The sequence below is a fragment of the Pezoporus wallicus genome, unplaced genomic scaffold, assembly GCF_028554395.1.
Source record: "Pezoporus wallicus isolate ANWC-B61680 ecotype Strahan unplaced genomic scaffold, APGP_CSIRO_Pwel_v1 scaffold_8224, whole genome shotgun sequence".
Lineage (NCBI taxonomy): Eukaryota > Metazoa > Chordata > Aves > Psittaciformes > Psittacidae > Pezoporus > Pezoporus wallicus.
Window position 1 is genome coordinate 984707 of NW_026641935.1, and position 22923 is coordinate 1007629.

Here is a 22923-nt window from a genome sequence, read left to right on the forward strand (position 1 = left end):
AAAAACCTCTAAGTTCATTCAATTTCTCCTCAGCTCTCACAAAAGAAATAATTTTCAGCAATCTTTGTGATATATTAAATGCTAGATTTTAGTATGTACAAGTTATTCATTGTTTCTGAAAGCTCATTTTTTCTTTCTCAAGATTTTTTCTAGGTTTGGATCTGTCTTGAGGATTGTTACCTTCACTAGAAACAATCAGTTCCAAGCTTTGCTCCAGTATGCTGATCCAATGAATGCATATTATGCCAAAATGGTAAGTGTAGTGTATTCAGCTTGATTATTTTGCCGGACGCCTTCCTACCCTCCCAGGGAAATGGGGAACATTAGGGATAGCTGGGCCTGAGACACTTTGTATTTCTCTTTAATCTGTGTGGCCACTTCAGTATTAGTAAATAAATAAAATCAATTTGAAAGTTGCCATATAAGGTATGTAGAAGAACAGATTCTGCTAAGTATTAAGTGGTATTTAGCATTAGAGGTGTTTTTTTTAAATTACCAATAGGCTAGAGTGAACGGAACTTTTACCCTACTTCTGTTACTGAAATTGACTTTTTATTCTCAGCTTCAAAATCAAAGGCACAGAATATTTATCTATTGCTGTTTGCAAGTTAGTCCAGTAAGTAAATTCACTATGTGTTTTAGTGAATAAGTGTATACTGGAAATTACTAAAGGTAAGTGGGATTACAGCCTGTTTGTTAACAATACCATCTTTTCTTAAAGAACAGTATTAATAATAATATGTACCTTATTAAAGATGTCACAGAAATTATAATTCCAGTCTAGATTACGTTAAATAATTATAACAAGCCAGTATCTTTTGATTGTGTTTTACCCCACACCATCCATCATGATTCTTTTATGACTGGTTTAAGCAGAAAACACTACTTTAGTGGTCTTTCTGAGCATAGCTACTCTTAAAGAGACCGATTTTATAGAATCATTTAGGTTGGAAAAGACCCTTGAAGTCATTGATTCCCATTGTAAACTAAACACTGCCAAGTCCACCACTAAACCATGTCTCCAGGTCTTTTAAATAACTCCAGGGATGATGACTCAACCACTTCCCTGGGCAGCCTGCTCCAGTGCTTGACAACCCTTTTGGTGAAGAAATTTTTCCTTACATCCAATCTAAACCTTCCCTAGTGCAACTTGAGGCTGATTCCTCGTCATATCACTTGGGAGCAGAGACCAACCACCACCTTGCTCCATCCTCCTTTCAGGTAGTTGCAGAGAGTGATTAAGATCCCACCCTGAGCCTTCTCCAGGTTAAACAACTTCAGTTTCCACAGCTGCTCTTCGTAAGACTTGCGCTCTTGGTCCTTCACCAGCTTATGTAAGGGATAATTCCATGCAATAAAAGCTCCAAATTAGTATTGCTACTAGCATCTGATATTGTGTGTTGAGTGGGAGACAAGTAAGATTAGAAGCACAGCGAGAAAGACAAGTCATGTTTAAAGCTGCTTTGTCCATCAGCACGAGGCAACGTAATACAAATTAGTGGACTGCGCAAGTACTCTACACAGGACATTTAGGTAAGGATGGCGGCAGCATAGTTGTATACTTAGTGTGTAAAAGCAGCACCTTAGAAACAAGATGCCTTTCTGTATGGATAAAACTGTGGAGTGAAAACAAACTTACAGTGGTGGCTGCCACTGTGTGAGTTGTCTCTGAAAACAAATTATAACAAAAATAACAAATTGCTATTTTTCTTCAGAATCTGGATGGCCATAATATCTACGGTATGTGCTGCACCTTGCATATTGAGTTCTCCAAGTTAGGTAGCCTTGAAGTGAAGTACAACAATGAGAAAAGTAGGGATTTCACTCGCCTTGATCTTCCTTTTGGTGATGGCCAGCATCCTCCGGAGCTACCCATGGCTCCTGCCTATGGTAAGAAACCTTCATTTTTAGTGATACACAATAAGGTTGCTATGCTTTTCGTGTTGCACTTATGCTCTAGATTCACATCAAGTTCATAGAAAGGTACATTTTGTGCATTTGTAAAATGCTGTGAAATTATATCATTGGTACAGGTAGTATAATAAATATTACATATCAGAATGGCCAATGGCAGTCATTCAAAGTTGACAATATTTGCCTAAAACTGCTTGAAAATGAGTGTTTGAAGAGTGTTAGTTATTTGTTGTTATTTTAGGATAACTGCCTCCTGTAACAAAACCACGAGAAACTTTGAAATACTACATCTAGATATCTATATCTATATATGTATGTTTTGTTGTCACCTTCTAAAAGATAAATTTTTAGAAAGTTTTTGTGAATTTTAGAAGTCACTAGTCCAATCCCCCTGCTGGAGCAGGAACACCTAGATAATGTTACACAGGATGTGGTCTCACCAGGGCAGAGTAGAGGGGAAGGAGGACCTCTCTCGACCTACTAACCTGGACACATACTGTGATGTGGTCTCACCAGGGCAGAGTAGAGGGGAAGGAGGACCTCTCTCGGTAACCACCTAATACACCCCAGGATGCCATTGGCCTTCTTAGCCACAAGGGCACAGTGTTGGCTCATGGTCATCCTGTCGTCCACTAGGACCCCCAGGTCCCTCTCCCCTACACTGCTCTCTAACAGGTCATTCCCCAACCTATACTGGAACCTGGGGTTGTTCCTGCCCAGATGCAGGACTCTACACTTTCCCTTGTTATATTTCATCAAGTTACTCCCTGCCCAACTCTCCAGCCTATCCAGGTCTCGCTGGATGGCAGCACAGCCTTCTGGCGTATCAGCCACTCCTCCCAGCTTAGTGTCATCAGCAAACTTGCTGATAGTACACTCAATTCCCTCATCTAAATCATTGATGAATATATTAAATAATACCGGTCCCAGTACTGACCCTTGAGGCACTCCACTAGTCACAGGCCTCCAACTAGACTCAGCCCCATAGACTACAACTCTCTGGCTTCTCTCCTTCAGCCAGTTCGCAGTCCACCTCACTACCTGATCATCCAGTCCACACTTCCTCATTTTAGCCGTGAGGATGCTGTGTGAGACTGTGTCAAATGCTTTGCTGAAGTCAAGGTAGACCACATCCACCGCTCTGCCATCATCCATCCACTGTGTTATTTCCTCATAAAAGGCTAAGAGATTGGTCAAACATGATTTCCCCCTGGTGAAGCCATGTTGACTGCCCCTCATAACCTTCTTATCCTTGATATGCCTTAAGATGGTACCAAGGATAAGGTGTTCCATCACTTTCCCAGGGATGGAGGTGAGGCTGACCGGCCTATAGTTACCCGGGTCCTCCTTCTTGCCCTTTTTGAAGACTGGAGTGACATTTGCTTTCCTCCAGTCCTCAGGCACCTCTCCCGTTTCCCAAGACTTGGTAAAGATGATGGAGAGTGGTCTAGCAATGACTTCCGCCAGTTCCCTCAGCACCCGCGGGTGCATCCCATCTGGACCCATGGATTTATGGATGTCCAGATTGCTCAACTGGTCTCTAACCCATTCCTCGTCGACTAAGGCAAACCGCTCCGTCGACCTGACTTCATCTAAGGTCTCAGGGGTACAGGGCTCTTCAGGACTGCCCGCAGCAGAGTAGACAGAGACAAAGAAGGCATTCAGTAACTCTGCCATCTCTGTATCTTCTGTCACCAGGGCACCCATCCCGTTCATCAGTGGGCCTACATTGCCTCTGGTGTTAGTTTTGTCTGCCATGTATTTAAAAAAGCTCTTTTTGCTGTCCTTGACCCTTCTTGCCAGGTTTAATTCTAAGGATGCCTTAGTCCTCCTAGCTGCCTTCCTACATCCTCTAGCAGCAGCCTTATATTCCTCCCAAGTGGCCAGCCCCTCCTTCCATGACCTGTAAACTCTCCTCTTCCACTTGAGCATACCCAGCAATTCCCTATTTAGCCACGCAGGTCTCTTGGCCCTCTTCCTTGACTTCCTACGTGTCGGGATGCTCCGATCTTGAGCACGGAAAAAGCAGTCCTTGAATGTCAACCAACTATCTTGGGCCCCTTTACCTTCAAGCAGCCCTGCCCATGGGATTTCCCCTAGCAATTGCTTGAAAAGGCCAAAGTTTGCCCTGCTAAAGTCCAGGGTTGCAATTCTACTTGGTATTCTACTAGTCCTGCCACACAAGATCCTGAACTCCACCATCTCGTGGTCGCTGCAACCAAGGCAGCCCTCAACCCTTACTGCTTCAACCAGATCCTCCTTGTTAGTGAGGATGAGATCCAGCAGCGCTCCTCTCCTGGTCGGCTCATCCACCATTTGCAGGAGGAAGTTATCATCCATACACTGGAGGAAGTTATCATCCATACACTGGAGGAACCTCCTGGACTGCGGCTGGGTTGCCGAGTGGTCCTTCCAGCAAACATCAGGGAAGTTAAAATCCCCCACAACGACCACGGCCTGTGACTGTGAGGCCGCTCTCAGCTGCCTGTAGAAGGCCTCGTCAACTTCCTCACCCTGATCCGGTGGTCTGTAACAGACACCTACAACAGTATCCCCCCTGCCAGCCTGCCCCTTAATTCTCACCCACAGACTCTCAACTCGCTCATCATCTGTCCCTGGACAGAACTCGGTGCACTGTAGTTCCTCCCGCACATAAAGAGCAACCCCACCACCCCGCCTGGCTGGCCTGTCTTTCCTGAAAAGGACATAGCCTTCCATGACTATATTCCAGTCATGTGAGCTGTCCCACCACGTCTCTGTAATTGCCACCAGATCATAATCTCCTGACTTAACACAGGTTTCCAACTCCTACCTGCTTTTTTCTGTAGACTTGAAGTTATCCTACTACAAAAACTAAACTGCTCTTGAAACTTGTATTTTTCTTTTCCTTTTCCTTTTTTTTTTTCTTGTGGTGAAAAGATGCTGCACTATAAATAAGCAGATTTTGTGAATGTTTTGCATTTAAAGAATTCCCTAACCCAATGAGCGTAAGCAGAAATACATGAATTAGCTTGCTTTGGAAGCTAGCCATGAAACAAATTATTTTACACATAAAAAGTGCAACAAAGAATTCCATACCTTTCTGCATTACCTCTGTTTGACAATTTTTGCATGCCTGATTTTTGGTATCAGTGTGCAATATGCAGGTGTTATTTAGCAGAATAAAAGTGCTTTCTCTATTTCTTCATTAATATTTCCATTACCATTCCTGGATTGTGAATAAGTGATTCATTTCTATATTGCCAGGACTTGTGGATATAATGCACCAGTGTGTATATTTCAAGAACATGATGACTTCCTTTGGTGTGATAAATTAATTCAGTTGTTTGTATGAATCACACTTTGTTGCTACAGATAAGAGGAGGTGTAATGTGATGCAGCATTCACGAGTACCTGATCTGTGATGTCTGTTTCATTTGCTGGTTTTGTAATCCATAACAGATACTTCTTATACTGTTGTATCATCCCTGTCAATGACCATCTGTTAGTGAATATAGCTATTTTAGTCAATGATGGAGGTTTGAGTAGTAAAACAGGCAGGTTTTTCTTGATTTCAGTAAGGCATTTGATACTGTCTCCCACAGCATCCTCATAGATGAGCTAAGGAAGTGTGGGCTTGATGATCAGGTAGTGAGGTGGATCAAGAACTGGTTGGAAGGAAGAAGGCAGAGAGTTGTGGTCAATGGGGCAGAATCTATCTGGAGGTCTGTGACTAGTGAAGTGCCTCAGGGGTCGGTGCTGGGACCAGTGCTGTTTAATATTTTCATCAGGGACCTGGATGAGGGAACTGAGTGTACCCTCAGCAAGTTTGCTGATGATACTAAACTGGGAGGAGTGGCTGACACACCAGAGGGCTGTGTTGTCATTCAGAGAGACCTGGACAGGTTGGAGAGTTGGGCGGAGAGGAACTTGATGAAATTCAACAAGGGCAAGTGTAGAGTCCTGCATCTGGGGAAGAACAACCCCATGTACCAGTACAGGTTGGGGGCTGACCTGCTGGACAGTAGTGAAGGGGAAAGGGACCTGGGGGTCCTGGTGGATAGGAGGATGACCATGAGCCAGCAATGTGCCCTTGTGGCCAAGAAGGCCAATGGCATCCTAGGGTGCATTAGAAAGGGTGTGGTTAGTAGGTCAAGAGAGGTCCTCCTCCCCCTCTACTCTGCCCTGGTGAGGCCACATCTGGAATATTGTGTCCAGTTCTGGGCCCCACAGTTCAAGAAGGACAGGGACCTGCTGGAGAGAGTCCAGCGCAGAGCTACAAAGATGATTAGGGGAATGGAACATCCCTCTTATGAGGAGAGGCTGAGGGAGCTGGGTCTCTTTAGCTTGGAGAAGAGGAGACTGAGGGGTGACCTCATCAATGTTTACAAATATGTAAAGGGTGAGTGTCAGGATGATGGAGCTAGGTTTTTTGCAGTGATGTCCAGTGATAGGACAAGGGGCAATGGGTGTAAACTGGAGCATAGGAGGTTCCATGTGAACATCAGGAAACATTTCTTTACTGTGAGAGTGACAGATCACTGGAACAGGTTGCCCAGGGGGGTTGTGGAGTCTCCTACGTTGGAGATATTCAAGGCCCGCCTGGACAAGTTCCTGTGTGATGTACTCTAGGTTACTCTGCTCTTGCAGGTGGGTTGGACTAGATGATCTTTTGAGGTCCCTTCCAACCCTTGGGATTCTGTGATTCTGTGATTACCAGGCATGTAGGATGTATTTGCTAAATACATATACCCCATTTAAAAACGTCTAGTGTGCCAACATATGAAAGAAAGCACAACTTGAGTTTATATATAACTACGTCTTAGAATACAAGTTAGTGTGCTGCATTGCATCACAGGTATCTTAATGTATCTTAACTTTAATGGATAGTATTCTATGCTGTTCTTTACTGTTCAAACTTGTCTATATTACGTCTTGCTATGGCTTCATTTTAAAAAGGAAAATTGAGGCTAAGTGGAATATTTGTCTTCAAATGTGGCTGAAATTTGTCTTTGTAAAACACTGAATCTTGGATTTTAATGAGAGTTTTTAACACAAACATTTTATAAAAGACATAATCACAGACTGAGATCAGAACACTAGAAGCTGATTCTTACTGCTGAAGTCTCTTCCATTTTCTCAAAATTTTAAAATCTTTAAAATTTTAAAATTAGATGTGTCTGCTCTCTCTAGGCACCCAAAATTTCATCATCCCGTCATATACAGGGGCTCCTGGGTTTGCCCCAGCCATGGCCTTTACTCCAGTTGCAAGTAAGCTTCCATTTTCTAAAAATGCAGTGTATGTGTTTGTGGCTAGTGATCTATCTGAATACACTGGTTCACAACAAATTGTTTTCAAACATTGCAGTTGGAACACAGTGCTCATTTGAGTCACTCTGGTTCTCTTTCTCATGTTATTCAGCAAAACTAATCTCTGAATAAAAAACCCAGATACTGAAGTATTTTATCATTTAATAAATATGATAGATTAAATGCCATGATAAAGATTACCTGCAGCTGAAGAAACTAAGCATATGTTTTAGTAAGAATCATAAGACTTCAGTGACATTCAAAGCTAAAGAAGGAAATCTTCCTTTTTCTGGCTATAAAATGAGAAATAAATAGTCTTCTAGTCTCAGTGGTCTTTTCCTTTCTGTGATAAATTATTTTTCTTCTTTCTTGGGCTTGTCCCTTTTTTGTGTGTCTGTTGGTATAGCAGAATATTTCTTCATTTCTGGAGGAGAGGTGCTTTCTGCTTTATCGGTCAAATACTAGTAATAACTAAATTCCTTAGAAGCATTTTTTAATTGAGTATTGATTTTTTTTGCCAAATGTAACCTGCTTTTGTCTTCTAAAATGTCTTTTCTTCTTTGAGGTGTGAAGTCATGCTATTAATACCCTTTCAGGTTATTCCTTTCCAGTTGCTCCTGCACCACGTGGTTCTGTTGCTCCCACATCAGCAGTGCCTGCACCAGTGGCTCTTCCTGCAGTTAATACTGTTCCAGCCAATTCTGTTTTACTAGTCAGCAACCTCAACCCTGAAGTAAGTTTGTTTGGTGAAACAGGTGCAAGTATCAACTTGTACCAACTGCCAGAATTCTCCTTGCAAATTGACATTAGCTAAAGAAGTAAGAGAAAATCTCAATGCTGATAATGCAAAAAAAAAGGACAGCTCTATTCTTGTTTGGGATAATTTGCAAAATTGACGATGTTTGGAAAATCCAGTCAGCAGTGAAATGCTTTCCAACACAATTTACTTTAGAAAACTTTTGTTAGCAGGGTAGCTGGTAATCATAGAAAAGTCCATGGTCAGATGTGAGAAATGCTTGAGGAGGTAAATAACATACAACTAAACTTAATGGTGCTTCTGTTAATATGACTCCTCTGTGGGCTACTTTGTCATTAGAGAGGCCAAAGACGTTTATTTGTTACAAAGCATGAGGAGTGAGAGAAACAGGAGGGAAGAGAAAAGAAGATAAAAGCATTCCAAAGCAAGATCTTTTAGTTTTTGCAGCTTATCCCAGGTTGGAGAGGAAGATCACGGGTGCACTTTGCTATTAACATCACTGTAAAAAAAAAAAAAAATTTTATAAAGTTAATAAATACACATGTTCACATGTCATAATACACACAGATTTTATTATTTTATATATATATATGTTGGCAGTAGAATTGCCAAGGACAGCTTGCAGTTATTTTTATAGTGAAAATTATATAGTAACTCCTGTTACTCAAATACTACACATTGCTCTATGCCTTACTAAAAGCAATGTACATCTCTTAAAAAAAATAAAAAATAAAAAATAATCCAGCTTTACAGAGGCCGTGACTAAAACCACAATTCTGCTTGACTATGGATAAGCACTTCTACTACAGCAATTGTTTGTTTTACACACACATTAGACTTGCTTAACCAAACAACTGATAAAATTAGGAGTTATTGGCAAAATGGAAGTTATTTTTGTATTACTGAAGTTCAAAAATCTGTTGACAGTTTATTTAATCTTTAAGTAATTCCTGTATTTCTGGCTTTGTTCTGAGAGCTGAACTTAACAGTAAGCATCAAAAGAAACAGCTGCAGATTAGGACTGTAAGACAAGTCAACTTTCCTTTAATTTGTCAATATATCTGATCAGTAAGTTTTCTATGATTGTTGTGGATACACAATCCACAAGCAATCTGAGTCTTTAAATAGTGTGTTTTTTAAGACTAAGGATGTGTGAAGCAAGGTCAGAGCTATTTTTTGGACTGCTTTACTTAATGCTAATCATATACAAGAAGCTGTCATATGGAACCTTGTGCTGTAATGCATGATACAACATAAATGCGTTAAATAATGCTCAACTTCTTAAAAGATAAGAAATAAGAATGTACAACAGTGCTTATTATTGGAAATACAAATTGTTGTAAATACATTTCTTGGCAACTGTGTAACACTTGCTCTTCAGTAGTGGTTGTCTGAGCCCTTCACTTCTTTTTCTGTGTATAGAAAATCTGTTGACCTTATTTCAACTTATATTTCTCCCATATTGCAGGCTTTCAATGTGCATTTTAGCATTCCCTCATGACTTTTAAATTAACTGGTTTTGTCTTCCAGAAGGTTTTTTTAGTATAAGTATTGCAGTCTCCTTTGGTTACAAAATTTCTTCAAATAAACTCTGTGCTGAATTAAAATATTTGGGCCAGAAAGCCCAAACTCTTAGAAGCATTTAAATTTTATGTTGCTAGTAATTGTTCCTATTTAGTAATAATGCTGATGATAAAAGGGTATGGGGTTACACTTAAACTGCACTATCTGATGTTTTGAAATAATTTAGATATGTTTGGTACACATTTCAAATGTGAGTTGAGAATGAATAAGACTAAAGAGTGTGAGTAGTGCTTTTGATACCCAGGTATTTTTAATACTCAGTACTGGCAAAACCTTTGCCTCAGCTGAATCAAATTTGGCTGCATTAGGGTGTAAATTTCTCTTTGGTGCTTGGAAAACTTGGAACACAAGGATGTAATTAAAAATCACTGGAGGAAAGCTATTTTGTTCAATATTTATCTTTCTGTTCTCAGCTTCTAGTTGAATGCAATTTAAATACTGCTTTCTGTCTGGTTCATATATAAACATGGTATGTGTATCCATTTGAACATTTTGAAACAACTGCTTTTAGTTTTAAGGTATTGTCTGCTGTTTAGAAAATACAAAAGGGTTCTTGAATGTTCCTTTTTGTTTCTAGTTTAGCAAATGTCTTTTGTTTTTCAGAGAGTAAACTGCTAGCTTGGAAAGAATGAGCTCAAATAATTAAGCCACTTGAAATATTGATAACTTCTTCAGCATGACAGAATGAGTCTCTATTGATGAAAAAGCATAAGCTGTAGTGTTAGTGTGTTTAAATATTTTATATGTGCATAGCAAATACATATTAACAATAATGCTATACACTGTATTTATTGTAGTTAGGGAATGGCTTTTGAAGAGACAAATTCACGTATCTCTTCCATTCTTTTTGTTTACCATGCATTTATGGAATAGACTATTTCCATGGCTTTAAAAATAATATACTTATTTTATCATTTAAACAGGCTATCACACCACATGGACTTTTCATCCTATTTGGTAAGATATGTCAAATATACCTTGAGGGCTAACATTCTTTTTATTTATCTGATGTATGCTTGCTAATGCAAGATCCATTCCTCTATCTTTGTTCAGACAATGCACAAGAGAATGTGCTGGTTTTAAAATCGCAATTGTTTGAGTCAGTAGTTGTAGGCAACAGGTACCAAAATGGCACAATATTTACATCATCATCAGAATTTCAGTGTGTGGTCCAATTTGTTTACCACAAAGAACAGGAAAGCAAAGTGAAATGAAAAAAACAAAGACTGAATCAGGGGAAATGGAGTAAAGAATTGGCACATACGTTAGTTGCAGAGGACAATGTTTGTTGGCATAGTAATATTTAATATGTCTCTATTAAGAGGACATTAACACTGTTGCACTATTTAACAGCTGAATATAAATATGCTGTATTATAGAATAATAGAATCATAGAATAGTTAGGGTTGGAAAGGACCTTAAGATCATCAAGTTCCAACTCGCCTGCCATGGGCAGGGACACCTCACACTAAACCATGTCACCCAAGGCTCTGTCCAGCCTGGTCTTGAATACCGCCAGGGATGGAGCATTCACAGCTTCCCTGGGCAACCCATTCCAATGCCTCACCACCCTTACAGTGAAGAATTTCTTCCTTATATGGAATCTAAACCTCCCCTATTTAAGTTTGAATCCATTCCCCCTTGTCCTATCCCTACAGTCCCTAATGAAGAGTCCCTCCCCAGCATCCCTATAGCCCCCCTTCAGACACTGGAAGGCTGCTATGAGGTCTCCACACAGGAGACTAAAATCCTGTGGGATTTCCCCCATTTCTGAGCCTCAGAAAATAATACACAAAATTTAAAGATCTCCTTCATACTAATATTCTAACCAACCTGTTTAATGAGGTGATTATTCTTTGTAACCATAATGTCAGTCAAAAACCTCAGATTTGCCCTTGTGCTGTTTGTAGTAATGCTCTGGACAAATTTTCTTTCTGGATTTTCACAGGTATGTATGGTGATGTACATCGTGTGAAGATCATGTTTAAGAAGAAAAGCAACGCATTGGTTCAGATGGCAGATGCAACCCAGGCTCAGTTAGGTACTGATTTTTAAGGCACAGTTATGCTTTAAACTAGAGTGAGTGCGATAAAGATGAGGAATTTGCCATCTGTGAGTGACAAAAGCATGAACAAATGAAATCCATCATCGTGATGCTTTACTACATACAAGCTTGTCCTTTTTAATGTTATGATATTTGCTTCATATAAAAAAATTATTTTCCTGTAGTGGATAAAAAAAAATAAATCCTGTGAATCTCCATCTAGTCAATGATAGAATTAAAACATTATGCTAGGTTCTTGTAGCTTATCTTACTAATGCATCATGCAGTTTTACTGTAGTTTATCCTATATCTAGCTATTTAAGGATAATCAACTGCTCGTTATTGAAATACTGGTTTGCATTTTTTTTTGCTTTTGAACTGGAGGATATCTTACGTTCTTATACTTGTTTTAAATATAATGTTATGACATAGCCCACCTGGTAAACATGGAAGTTGCAGTTTAAATTTAGAATGTGAAATCTGACACTAAATAGAAGGCAAAGAATCCTTTTTGCTTCCTTTCTCTTCATTCCTGTTCTAATTGTATTTCCACTGGTCAGCTATGGGTCACTTGAATGGACAGAAGCTTTATGGAAGGGTCATCCATGCTACTCTTTCAAAACATCAAATAATTCAGCTTCCTCCTGAGGGACAAAGGGGCAATGGTCTGACGAAGGACTATAGCAATAGCCCTCTGCATCGCTTTAGGAAATCTGGCTCTAAGAACTTCCAAAACATCTTTCCTCCATCTGACACCCTGCATCTCTCCAACATCCCGTGAGTATCTACATGTGTGATCCTCTTGTAAAGATGGTTTTTAGGTTATGTTCTTAAGTTATATAATCTGATATAAGCTTTACATTGCCTTTGCCTTTTACCGTTTCCTAAGAATTTGGATCATTCTGCTGTGTAATTAGCAGTAAGTGAATCCTTTAACTGTTACTTTTTATTCTTAGCAAAGAATAGAACTGATTGAATGCTCTTCTTTGCATTTCAGTACAGTTTACATATGCTTGAGAATATGCTTTTACTTTACAAATATTAAGTCCTGTGTTTAATAAACATTAATAACTGTTATATATATAATAAAGTTAAATACTTAAATAAATGTTAAATATTTGTGAATATTAAATTCATGGTTTTTGAGATAATGTACTGGAGTTACATTACATCAGATTTCTGACTGGCATCATTGTTTAATGTAGATGCAGTTTTTAATAATTCTAACACTTTTAAAGAATTGTTTCTACAGAATTCAGACATCTTACATAGAGGGGAAGTTGTTATAAAGAAAAAGTATTAAGAAGCATGTTCTTTAAAACTGGACCAACCTTTTTTCCTATCTAGAATGTTGTCAACAATGTGAGGAGTGAGAAACAAACATAAGTTTTTACAAGCATCTTTTGTTCAACAGCTGTGCAGAGAGGGAAAAGGGAAAACTATGGAATTTTGTCCAAATTTAAAAAAAAAACAAAACAAACACATAACAAAAAACTAAAAAACAAAGCCACTTAAAAAATGGCTTTCTGAGTAAAATAGAAAGCTTTCAAAATTGAAAATATGTGAAGCACATCTGCAGCAGTTACCAGATGAAACTATTTCTGAAGATATTGGTGAAGATCTTAAATGATCTTTATGCAATCTTAATTTAACTAAGAGAGGAACATGGTAGGATGAAAAGTGGTAGAGTGTATCTGAAATGTATTTGTAGCACACTGTGGTGCTAAATCTTAGTGTCAAAGCCAAGATGTTTGAGCTAAAGTCGACACGGCTTTTGTTGGTGGAGATAGTTTTTGCTGTTCAAATTTAATCTAGAATCCAGAACTGAGATTTTGATACTATTACAGAATCCTGTATTCTTTTACAGGTTGAGGGGGGTTTGTTTCAGTTTTGTTTTCTTCTTTATTTTAAATAGGCCTTTTGTTACTGTTGAGGACATGGAAAACCTTTTTGAAAAAATAGGATCTACTGTGAAAGCCTTCAGATTCATCCAGTAAGTTCTCTTGTAAAAATGCTGAGCAAATTTTCACCCTGGGAGTGGGATAATTGTTTTTGAGAAATATATAAATAAAATAATAAATAAATAAAAGTATAGGCAAAATTCCATGTGTTTAAATCTATAGTCAAAAGCTGCACAGCTACGGCAATTTTTGATAATCCAAATCTTAAAATTTTTAATGGTAAACTATGTTAGCATAATTAAATGAAAAATATTCAGCCTTTTGATGAATTCCACATGTGTTCAAAGTACAATAAGTTCAAGTAAAGTAAATACTCTTTTCTTTAAAAAGAAATACTGGCTGTGAATACTTAAAATGTCATATAAAAGAAGACAATGAACCTGCTCTAACATTCATTAAAGTTGCTTGGCAGCATTATTTTAGCATGATCATACCAGCTAAACAATCCCACATACATGGACATAACACGCGTTTCTTAGAGGTCTTCAAGCCTTATTTTGACCCTGTTTTTCAAAGCATGGTGTAACGGAAGAAAGGCATGGCTGTAGGCCATTGATCTGCAATATTTCTACATCTCCTCATTTTAGCATGTGCATAACTAGCTCTGATTCCCTGTACAAGTGTGTCCAGTGTGTGTGATGTGGCTGAAAAAATACTTGTACCACTTTTTCTGTGTTGGCTAGTGCAATGAAAGTTTGCTCAGGATGAATAATGGTTTTTATTGTACTTCAGGAAAGACTGCAGAATGGCTCTTATCCAGCTGGGCTCTGTGGAAGAAGCATTTCATGCTCTCATTGAGCTTCACAATCATGACCTTGGAGAAAAGCATCACCTCCGAATTTCCTTCTCAAAATATACAATCTGACTTTTCTGTGAACTTTCCTTTTAAGGCTGCATCACACATTAAATAAAATCTTCAAATAGAGACTGAAACAGCTGTAACCAGCTCTGTCTCTTAAAAGAAAAAGCTCATTCGTACATGCAGTTTTAGGTGATTATCTTTTCTGATTTAGCTGCCAGTATGTGATCAAAGTTTAATATTCATCCATGGAAAAATTCCTCTATGAAAGTGCTTTAGCAACAATATTTATCCCCAAGTTTCCTACATAAAGAACATCCCTTTAGCTTTTGTTTAAAATCTGCCTTACAAAACACTTCAGAGAATTTTTACAATATACCAAACAAAAAATACTTCTAACAAAAATAATAGTCAATCTACACTACACAGATTAAACGCTAATTTGAATGTGAAATAATGCTTGGGTTTCTTGAAGAAATGGAAGCACTGGCTGTGAGTGTCCTCTAAATAGTATTTATGTCACCACGGTATGTGTTCATAGTTTGGCAAATCTTTACAATAACTTCCTTTAAAAGCAAACTGTGCTGTTCATATGGGTTAAATTATTAGAGAACAGGCAGTGCCTTCTCACTGTATAAATATGTAAAAGATATTTGACAAGTTTCTTCAAGATGTGCTATCAGACACCTAGCTTGACTTAGCCCCGGCATTAATTTCTTTTTCCTATGAAGCGATGTATGATAGTGCTTTAGAGAAAATGGGAAAATAGTCCTGAAATCAGTGAATTTTTTTACATTTCTTTAAAGAATAAAATGTTTACAATCTTATTGAAAATATTCAGGTCTTTGATGGTTTGATAACTTTTTAAGAACTTATTTTTGTTAAGGTCATCTTTGGAGCAGAAAAATTGAACCTCAAGAGTTTTTAGTACCACTATAATGTCTAATACTTAAATTCCTATGTATTTACTTAATTTCTTATTATGTGCCTTACTATATGCTTATGATAGAATAGCTTAGAGTTTTCTCTGAAGTGTCTTGAAAAATACATTGTGGGCTTTCTCTTTGTGGTCTTCTTAGAAATGTTTTCCTTGATACTTTTGTTCCCACAGAGTAATCTGAATTCCAGTCTTTTGTGCTTCGGTATAGAGATTGGATAGAAGTGGGAATGACTTTAACGAGTTTAAGTGAGAATGAGTTTAACTTCTTGTGTAATTGTGTGGGGATTCTTCAAATTTACCTGGTTGCAGTTACTTGATGCCAGTACTTGGCTGAAAAAAATGCACTAAAAAAAACCTGTATAGAAAGACTACACAGCAAATTTCACCCCAGTTTCTGGACTTCATCTAACATTTTAAGAGACATCCGAGTTGCTGCATTTTTCTCCCAGTATTAATCTTTTAAGTAATAAATAGCTGTCATTCTTTCTCTTGTAAGTAGGCAGAAATATTTGATAGTAAGTGCATATTTCTCTTTGGAGAATATGCTGAGATAGAGTTAGCTTTGGTGTTTAAAGTACATATAAACTTTTGTGACTTTTATTTCAAAAAATTAAATGTCATTATTAAAAATTAAATGTCATTATTAAAAATTTTCTTTCTTGTGTTAACTACCTTTTAGAGAGGTATTCCTCTCAAGCATAACATTTATTAACTTCTAACTCCTGCTGAAATGTTTAGCCACTTCTGTTTTTTTTAATAAATTTGTATAAATTGTATGACTTTCTTTCCCAAAGAAAAAGCATGTTTCTCACATGACCTTAAGTATTCTGTAATAAGCTTTTTCAAATTTTCTCTGTATTATTTCTCAAAATCAGCAGGATTTTGAGAAAAACTAGCTTGCCTTCTTTTAATATATGTAAATCAGTTGCAGCAGCCAATCACAGTAAAAGATGGTGCCAGACTGCAACAAATTGTGCTATTTGACAGTAGATAAAATGCTGACTAAATACGTATGCAGTGATAATAAGTGCTCTACAACACAAATAAAGAAGTATTCAGAATATACTATTTACTGAAAAGTCAAATTGGCTTGAGAATAGCACAGAATGTTACCACTAGAATTTAAGGTAGTCATTCTATTTTCCTCTTTCAGAAATAGCTAATTCAGTTTTGTGACGTTTGAAACCAATTTTTTTTTTTTTAAAAAAGAAAAAAAAAAATCTGGGGTGCCAGAGCATGATACAAAATTACGCATTTATGATTTTAGCCAAGTGCAGTTTTAAGAAGGCTTGCTCTTTTGCATAGACTCTTTTTCACCAGGATACTTAATTCTAATTCATGTCTATGTTTTACCTTGTTAGCAGTCACACTGATATAGAGAATTTTGCTGGACTGGGAACATTCCTTGTTTATTGCACATAAATTGCTTTGATAATACCACACCATTATCCATAAAATATGGTTTGTCACTTTTCTCAAGAATTACAGCTACATCGGAGAGGAATCGTATTAGATATGAATGTAACTCTAAAGCAGGAAAAATGGAACATTAAGTTTGAGATCTAATACTGACATGTGCAATATCAGGAGTGGTACAGGGATACTGATAATATGTGTATACAAACATGTGAATCATGCATTTTAATTAATTGACTGACAGCAAAAGATGGGAAAGCTTAAGCATAAAGGGATGAGGGCTTCTGACTTTCTCTGAAAAAGAGAAAGGATTAATTTCTCTTTTAACTTAGTGTTAGAATACAGCTAATATCAGCTCTGGACTCTTTGCTGTTTGAAATGTAGACACCTGTAGTTTAAATTAGAAGACATTTATGGTTTTTTAGTGTAAGATAACTCTGAGTGTGTTAAAAATTAAAAAACAATAAAGGATTTTTGGTTTTGTTACAAATTTATTGTGTGTCTTGTTTTCATTCTCCTTTGTTGTACTTCTGTATTTGAGCTATTTCTGTCAACTTAATTTTAGATTTGTGTATATTTTAAAGATGCTGCTTCTTAGGGAGATTTGCTTTTACAGGAAGTGCAGACAAGCTTCAAAACTAACAGTGCATCTTAGTGTTTGGTTTGCAGAAAGAAGGCACTAGTTAAGGCTAGTTTATCTCAATCAGTAGTCTGCCTTAAATAATTTAAAGCAAACCCATAACCCCTTGTTTATCATAATGAATTGTTAGTGAAGGATCAGGAAAAAAGGAGTAATTCTTAGACTTTTGTGTTTGGCTCTTTAGTACCTGGCTGTTAAAGCACAGTTGCATCTCATGTCTTGGTTCTCTGAAGCATATATGAGCAGTGATACCTATGGGGGGAAAAAAAAAGAAAAAAAGCAAGATATGGGAAAGAATGGGATTATTCTACAGATTCTTAGTGATGTAGGTTGGAAAGGATCCTCTGGAGGCCTTAATATTGACTCAAAGTTGGATTAGGGCCAACTTTGAGCAGTTGCTCAGGGAATTGTCCAGTTAAGTTTTCAGTTATTTCCAAGAATTGAGATTTTACAAATTCCTTATTCTCCTCACTGTTCCAGTGCTGGACTGCCCTCATTTTTTATCTAATATGCAAATAGGCTTTAAACATACTGCATCCTATGACTGTTGCCTTTTGTCCTGTCGTTGTGCAAACTTCTTGTGTAACAAGAAGATTCTGGCCCCATTTTCTCTATACAGTGGCCTTAAGTTGTTGAAGGTAGGTTCATGATTTCTTTAATGTAAGTTCTCAATTTCTGTTTAAATTATTTGTGAATCATAGTGTAACCCAGAACTTGTACTCTAAGCCACTAGTGGTTATATCCTGACTACAATTACTGGAATGGTTGAGGGCAGAGTTCTCTGCCTATGTATGTATTAAATCCACCAATCGGCTTTGGATTACCTCTAGCTCTGTATTTTTTTTGCGAATTCACCCTCAGTTCAAAGCGTACAATAGCCTTTTTAACAACCTAGGACCAGCTTAGTGCCTTTCAAATGACCTGTGATTTGTTGCATAATGTTAGAACTTTTGGTTCTTTGAATTTTTTCAAAGGTCTTTGAACATCAGAAGAATTTCTGAAACTTCGGTTTGTGATTTGACATGGTTGCCTTGTCTGCTGGTCCTGTCAGCTGTACTTATTTTTTGTGCACTGATTTTATGCCCAAGATATTTCACATACCTGAGATGATTTGCCTACATATGACACTTTACGATTATAGACGGCAAACTTGTCTGCATGTTGAGAAGACTATTCACCTCTCTGATAATACTGCCAGTGTGGTTTGTGAAATCAAGTATCTTGCCATCCTCTGATTCACATCAGTAGGAAAGTGATGAGTTTTTTTCTTATAAGGGGTATGGACCTACTTCTTGTATACTGTTTGGTCATACTGCTGTTTTCAAATGAGAGGTCAACTGCTTACAAAATGAATTGTTTTCGCTTTACCTTTTGTCCTGTATGTTGTTATCTACAGCAGAACTACCTTTTCTTTGTATTAACTTTATCTTCTGTCTTCTGAAGATTTGTTTGCTATATGCAAGATGGTTTGCCTGCTCTTTTCAAAGCAAATCTGAACAGTTAGGGATTGTGAATTATTTCAAGAAAGAATGGAGAATTTCAGACGTATTTACATTCAGGGTTTATTGCGGGGAGGGGGAGTGATGGTACGCAAAATTGGACCAAAATTTATGTGCCTTCAGTAGTTTTAGATGTAGAGTTTTTTCGTATCTATTGCTGGCTTAAGTCTAACACATTATCTTCCCCTATAAGTTGTATATTTACATTGTTAAAAATGAATGTTGTCTACTGACTATACAAGAAGTGAATTACAGCTGTTTCAGCTTTTTTTACCATTGCAGTTTTATCTTTCGTACCACAATATGCAGGAATCCAAGCATAACCCACCTATTTCTAACTTTGGATAGTAATAACATGTTGTCCCAAATAAATTAAATGCCTACACACAGATGAAGAAAGATTTTACCTTAGCAGGGTTATTTTGTTGCTGTAAGCAGTTTTTCAGTTCTTGGAAACTGCACGTTGTTTATGAGTGGGAAGCTATCACCTATGTACTTAGTTGATTTTAAGTGCTTTCCAATTATTTTTGAATATGTTACCCACTTTCTGCAAAGGTTCACCCTAGAACTGCAGCAGCACAAGACAAAGGTTGCTAGCCACTTCGATTCTTGCATCAGAACATCACCTCATTCTCTGACCAAAGACTGATGGTTCTGGTTTTACTGAGACATCTTCTGGAAAACCTGTGTTCTATCTCATGCTCATTTCTGATGGGAAGACCCAATGCAAAGTGGCCTTTACCTGAGATCACTATTGGTGGATGAAACCCAGTGGAAAATGAGTGTGAGATAAGAAAAAGGTTAATGGACTACTTTTAGTGCAGTATTAAAGACATGTAAAGCATGGCTAAGAATTGCTGACATGCCCTCATTTTACATGATCTGTTCATAGATGTTCCCTTTCAGTTTATAAAAATGTTCATCTAACAAAAGAAAATGCTGTAAATACTTGTAACATCACATTTTGTGTTTTTTTTAAACCTGGCAAAAGTGTTCCGGAGAACAAATGGAAGTGTAAAGTGTTTTATATAAAAAAATAACGTGTAAGTTAATAAGCAACAGCTTTAATTTCTAAAGCATCTTTGTGTCATTGCATAAAAAGTATTCCATGTCTGTTGATATGACTTAGAACTGAAAAGAAGATGTAGTATTAAAGAAATCTATTTTCTGACCAGGTAGTGCATGTTTAATTAGTTTTTTTTTTTTTAATGCTGTTTCTTTTAGTTTAGTGTATTTGCTGATTGCTTGGTATCAATACTTTTTTCCTAACTCTAGTTGTAGTAGCATACCTTTTAATAAATCTCATTACAACTGTACTCTCCTAAATTTTCCTGTGTTCTTGTCTATTGCTATGGGGTTTGGTGTTTTTGGGGGGTTGTGTGTGTTTTTTGGTTTTTTTTTTGTTTTTTTTTGCCTTATAATTATGCAGCTAATAATCTCTTATTTTCTGGTTGTTTTTTTGTTGTTGTTTTTTTTCTTTTAGCATACACAGCCATGTAAGCAAAAGCTATTTATCAAAAGTATTTTAAAAGGACTAATGCACATCTTCAGACAGCTGAAGTTCAGCAGCATCTAAACTTTCCCCTGAGCAGGAAAGAAGTTGTAATTTTCAGGAGGATGGAAATCTATTCTACAGCTGTGAGCCAATACAGCAGTTGAAGATTGCTTCATTCTTTGAGACTTTAAGCCTTAGGGCCTCATCAGTTAGAATTCTTTTTTTATATTACTACGCCATACTCCTTTCTAGCCTTAGGATTCAAGTTTGTATCATTTGCACAGACTTTAAAAACCTTAAATAGTGGCTGAAAAAAGATGGTTTGCTGTCAGCATTCTGCTTCTCAATTTTCCTGCTGATTGATTTTCTTTCATATTCTTCTGCTTGTCCTTCTCTGTGTTACACAACACTAATTTAAACGATTTTATTCTTGCACCCAAAATTCAGGATTGATGGTAAACTGGCAGTAGTCTAAAGCAATAGAGGTATATCGGGAGCGCAGTGCCTCTTACTGACCTAAAAATCTGAGTCAGTCTGGCAAGAATTTGTTTATCACTAAGTACAAGCCCAGCAGATCTTGAAGCCTCTGAAGTCTTGTATATGTCTCAAGGCTAGGACTAGAGCAGTGAGCAAATCTAGTGAAAACTATGCTGCTACCAATCACTGAATGCAGATGCTTTTGTAGGGAGAAAAATCTAATTCAGTTTAGACTGGACTGAAGCTTTCAGCAAAATGCATATTCTCCAAATGTTAGGTACATAGTCCCCAAGTGCAACTCCTGATTTTCCAGAGGAAGTGTGGTAGGAGAGTGGAATTCCTACTTCTTTTCCTCCTCAACCAAAAAGTAAATCCCATCTCAAATTATTGCCTGCTGTACCCCTGTAATACAATCACAGGTAATTATTTTTCCCTAAATAGTTAATATAAGTGTCCATCTTGGAAAATGAAAAATCACTTGTAAAAGCATGAGTATAATTTTTCTGGTACCAGAATTTCTTCTCTTACTTGTACCTGAAATAGAAAGGTCAGTAAGTGGTGGATTTGCCATCAGATAAAATCTCATATGTTTTTTATCAGTGCCGAAAGATTACTCTGCAGCCTTGGGGCTCACCCATTTACACAGCTGGACACAAGATACGGTATTTTTTTTAAATAAAATAAAACCTTCTTGCATTTTCTTAAGTGCTCTTGGATATTTGGCTCAAGTTCTTCAGAGTGTAGCAGGTGAGTACAAGGCTATGAAACAGAAGATGTGAAAGTGGAAATCATGTGGTAGAATACATAGGTGAGGGGAAGCATGGGAAATAGATGCAGAGGAGAAGAAACCTTGAAGTGAATCCTCTCAGAGACTATTTCCAGATCAATGCTTTCGCTGTTGACCAGAAACTCAGCTCAGATGCTGAAAAAAAAAACAAACAAAAAAAACATAGCAGGAAATGTCCATTGACAATGACGACAAACCTCTTTAGGATACTGTAGGGTAGCAACATGAGTTGCTTGACCCCAAAAGAGCTCTTATAAGGAGAATACTACTTCAGTCTCAAGTTTACTTTAGTTTACTTTATTAGAGAATAATACTTTAGTCTCAGTCCTTAGTATTTGCTGCTTAGACTAAATCAGTTTATCCGGCTAACACTTTTAGGCCCTGTTTTTTATTTTCAACCTGCTTCAAGTACAGCTAGTCACTGTCCATCTGAGAGAATCTTAGCTTTTAACCCAAGTGTTACAAATTATTTGGTTGAAAAGCAATGGCATACCTTCTGTGGCACCTGTATTAAATGTCTTTTGTAACATATTTCTAGCTATGGTTTAACTGGTTCTCTTCTGTGTCCTTCTGTGATGAAGGGTTTATAATAGTTTTTATTGAGGGTTCCATGTGGGTTTTCCTCCCCTCCAGAGCCCATCTTGGTCTGAAAAGCCACATTATTCCATGCTTGGAAACTTCAGAGGACTAACTGAAGGATATTGCATAATGCTGCAGGCTCTGTGGTTGGATGCAGGCTCTATTTCTACTCTGCTATGGTGGTATCTAGTACACCCCGAGAGCACGTATTTGCAAATGTTGTTTGGTGAATAAGTATCGTTGCCTGTAAAAATAGAAAACGACATAAAGTTATTTCAAAAGCTAAGGAAAGAAGGATAAGCCTTCTGCTCAGTTCAATGAATTCTGTTGATCATTTGGGAGGAACTCTCTGCAGCTCCATTATTTTAGTCACTGCAGTGTGGATGGGTGCTTGGATGGAGGACTGTGGGTTATTTTCTCATTAAAACCTTTCAGTTAAGACTTGACAAAAAATGAAATTGTTGGGTTTAGTTCTTACCAAAGAACATAGCAACATTGCTGGTTGATTTTTCAGCATTTCTAAACCATTCTTGCCTTCCCTTCCCTCTTCTTTTCAATTGCCTCCCAAAGCCAAATTGCCCCAAAGCAGTATGAGATCTAACAGCACCAACAGAGCGCGTTCAGCAAAATGTCATTTCTGTATATGCAGATTTGGCTCATCTCAACAGATTTAGAAATACCTTGTGAATTGTGTAATTAAGGTTCCTCATTTTACAAAGCTGTGAAAGCAGTTTCTCTATTT

The 22923-nt window shown here is 37.5% G+C and overlaps 1 protein-coding gene across 1 annotated transcript in view; it reads left to right on the top strand.

The window, feature by feature from the left end:
* The window catches only part of PTBP3 (polypyrimidine tract binding protein 3), a 35771-nt gene extending 21289 nt beyond the window's left edge, over positions 1-14482 (top strand). The window contains exons 7-15 of the mRNA XM_057426009.1: positions 143-253; positions 1716-1890; positions 7087-7164; positions 7800-7936; positions 10468-10501; positions 11493-11585; positions 12149-12365; positions 13504-13581; positions 14282-14482. Of these exons, the coding sequence (XP_057281992.1) occupies positions 143-253; positions 1716-1890; positions 7087-7164; positions 7800-7936; positions 10468-10501; positions 11493-11585; positions 12149-12365; positions 13504-13581; positions 14282-14414 (1056 nt within the window). The 3' untranslated portion in view covers positions 14415-14482. The remainder of the gene's footprint in view (positions 1-142; positions 254-1715; positions 1891-7086; positions 7165-7799; positions 7937-10467; positions 10502-11492; positions 11586-12148; positions 12366-13503; positions 13582-14281) is intronic.
* The last annotated feature ends 8441 nt before the right edge of the window (positions 14483-22923 follow it).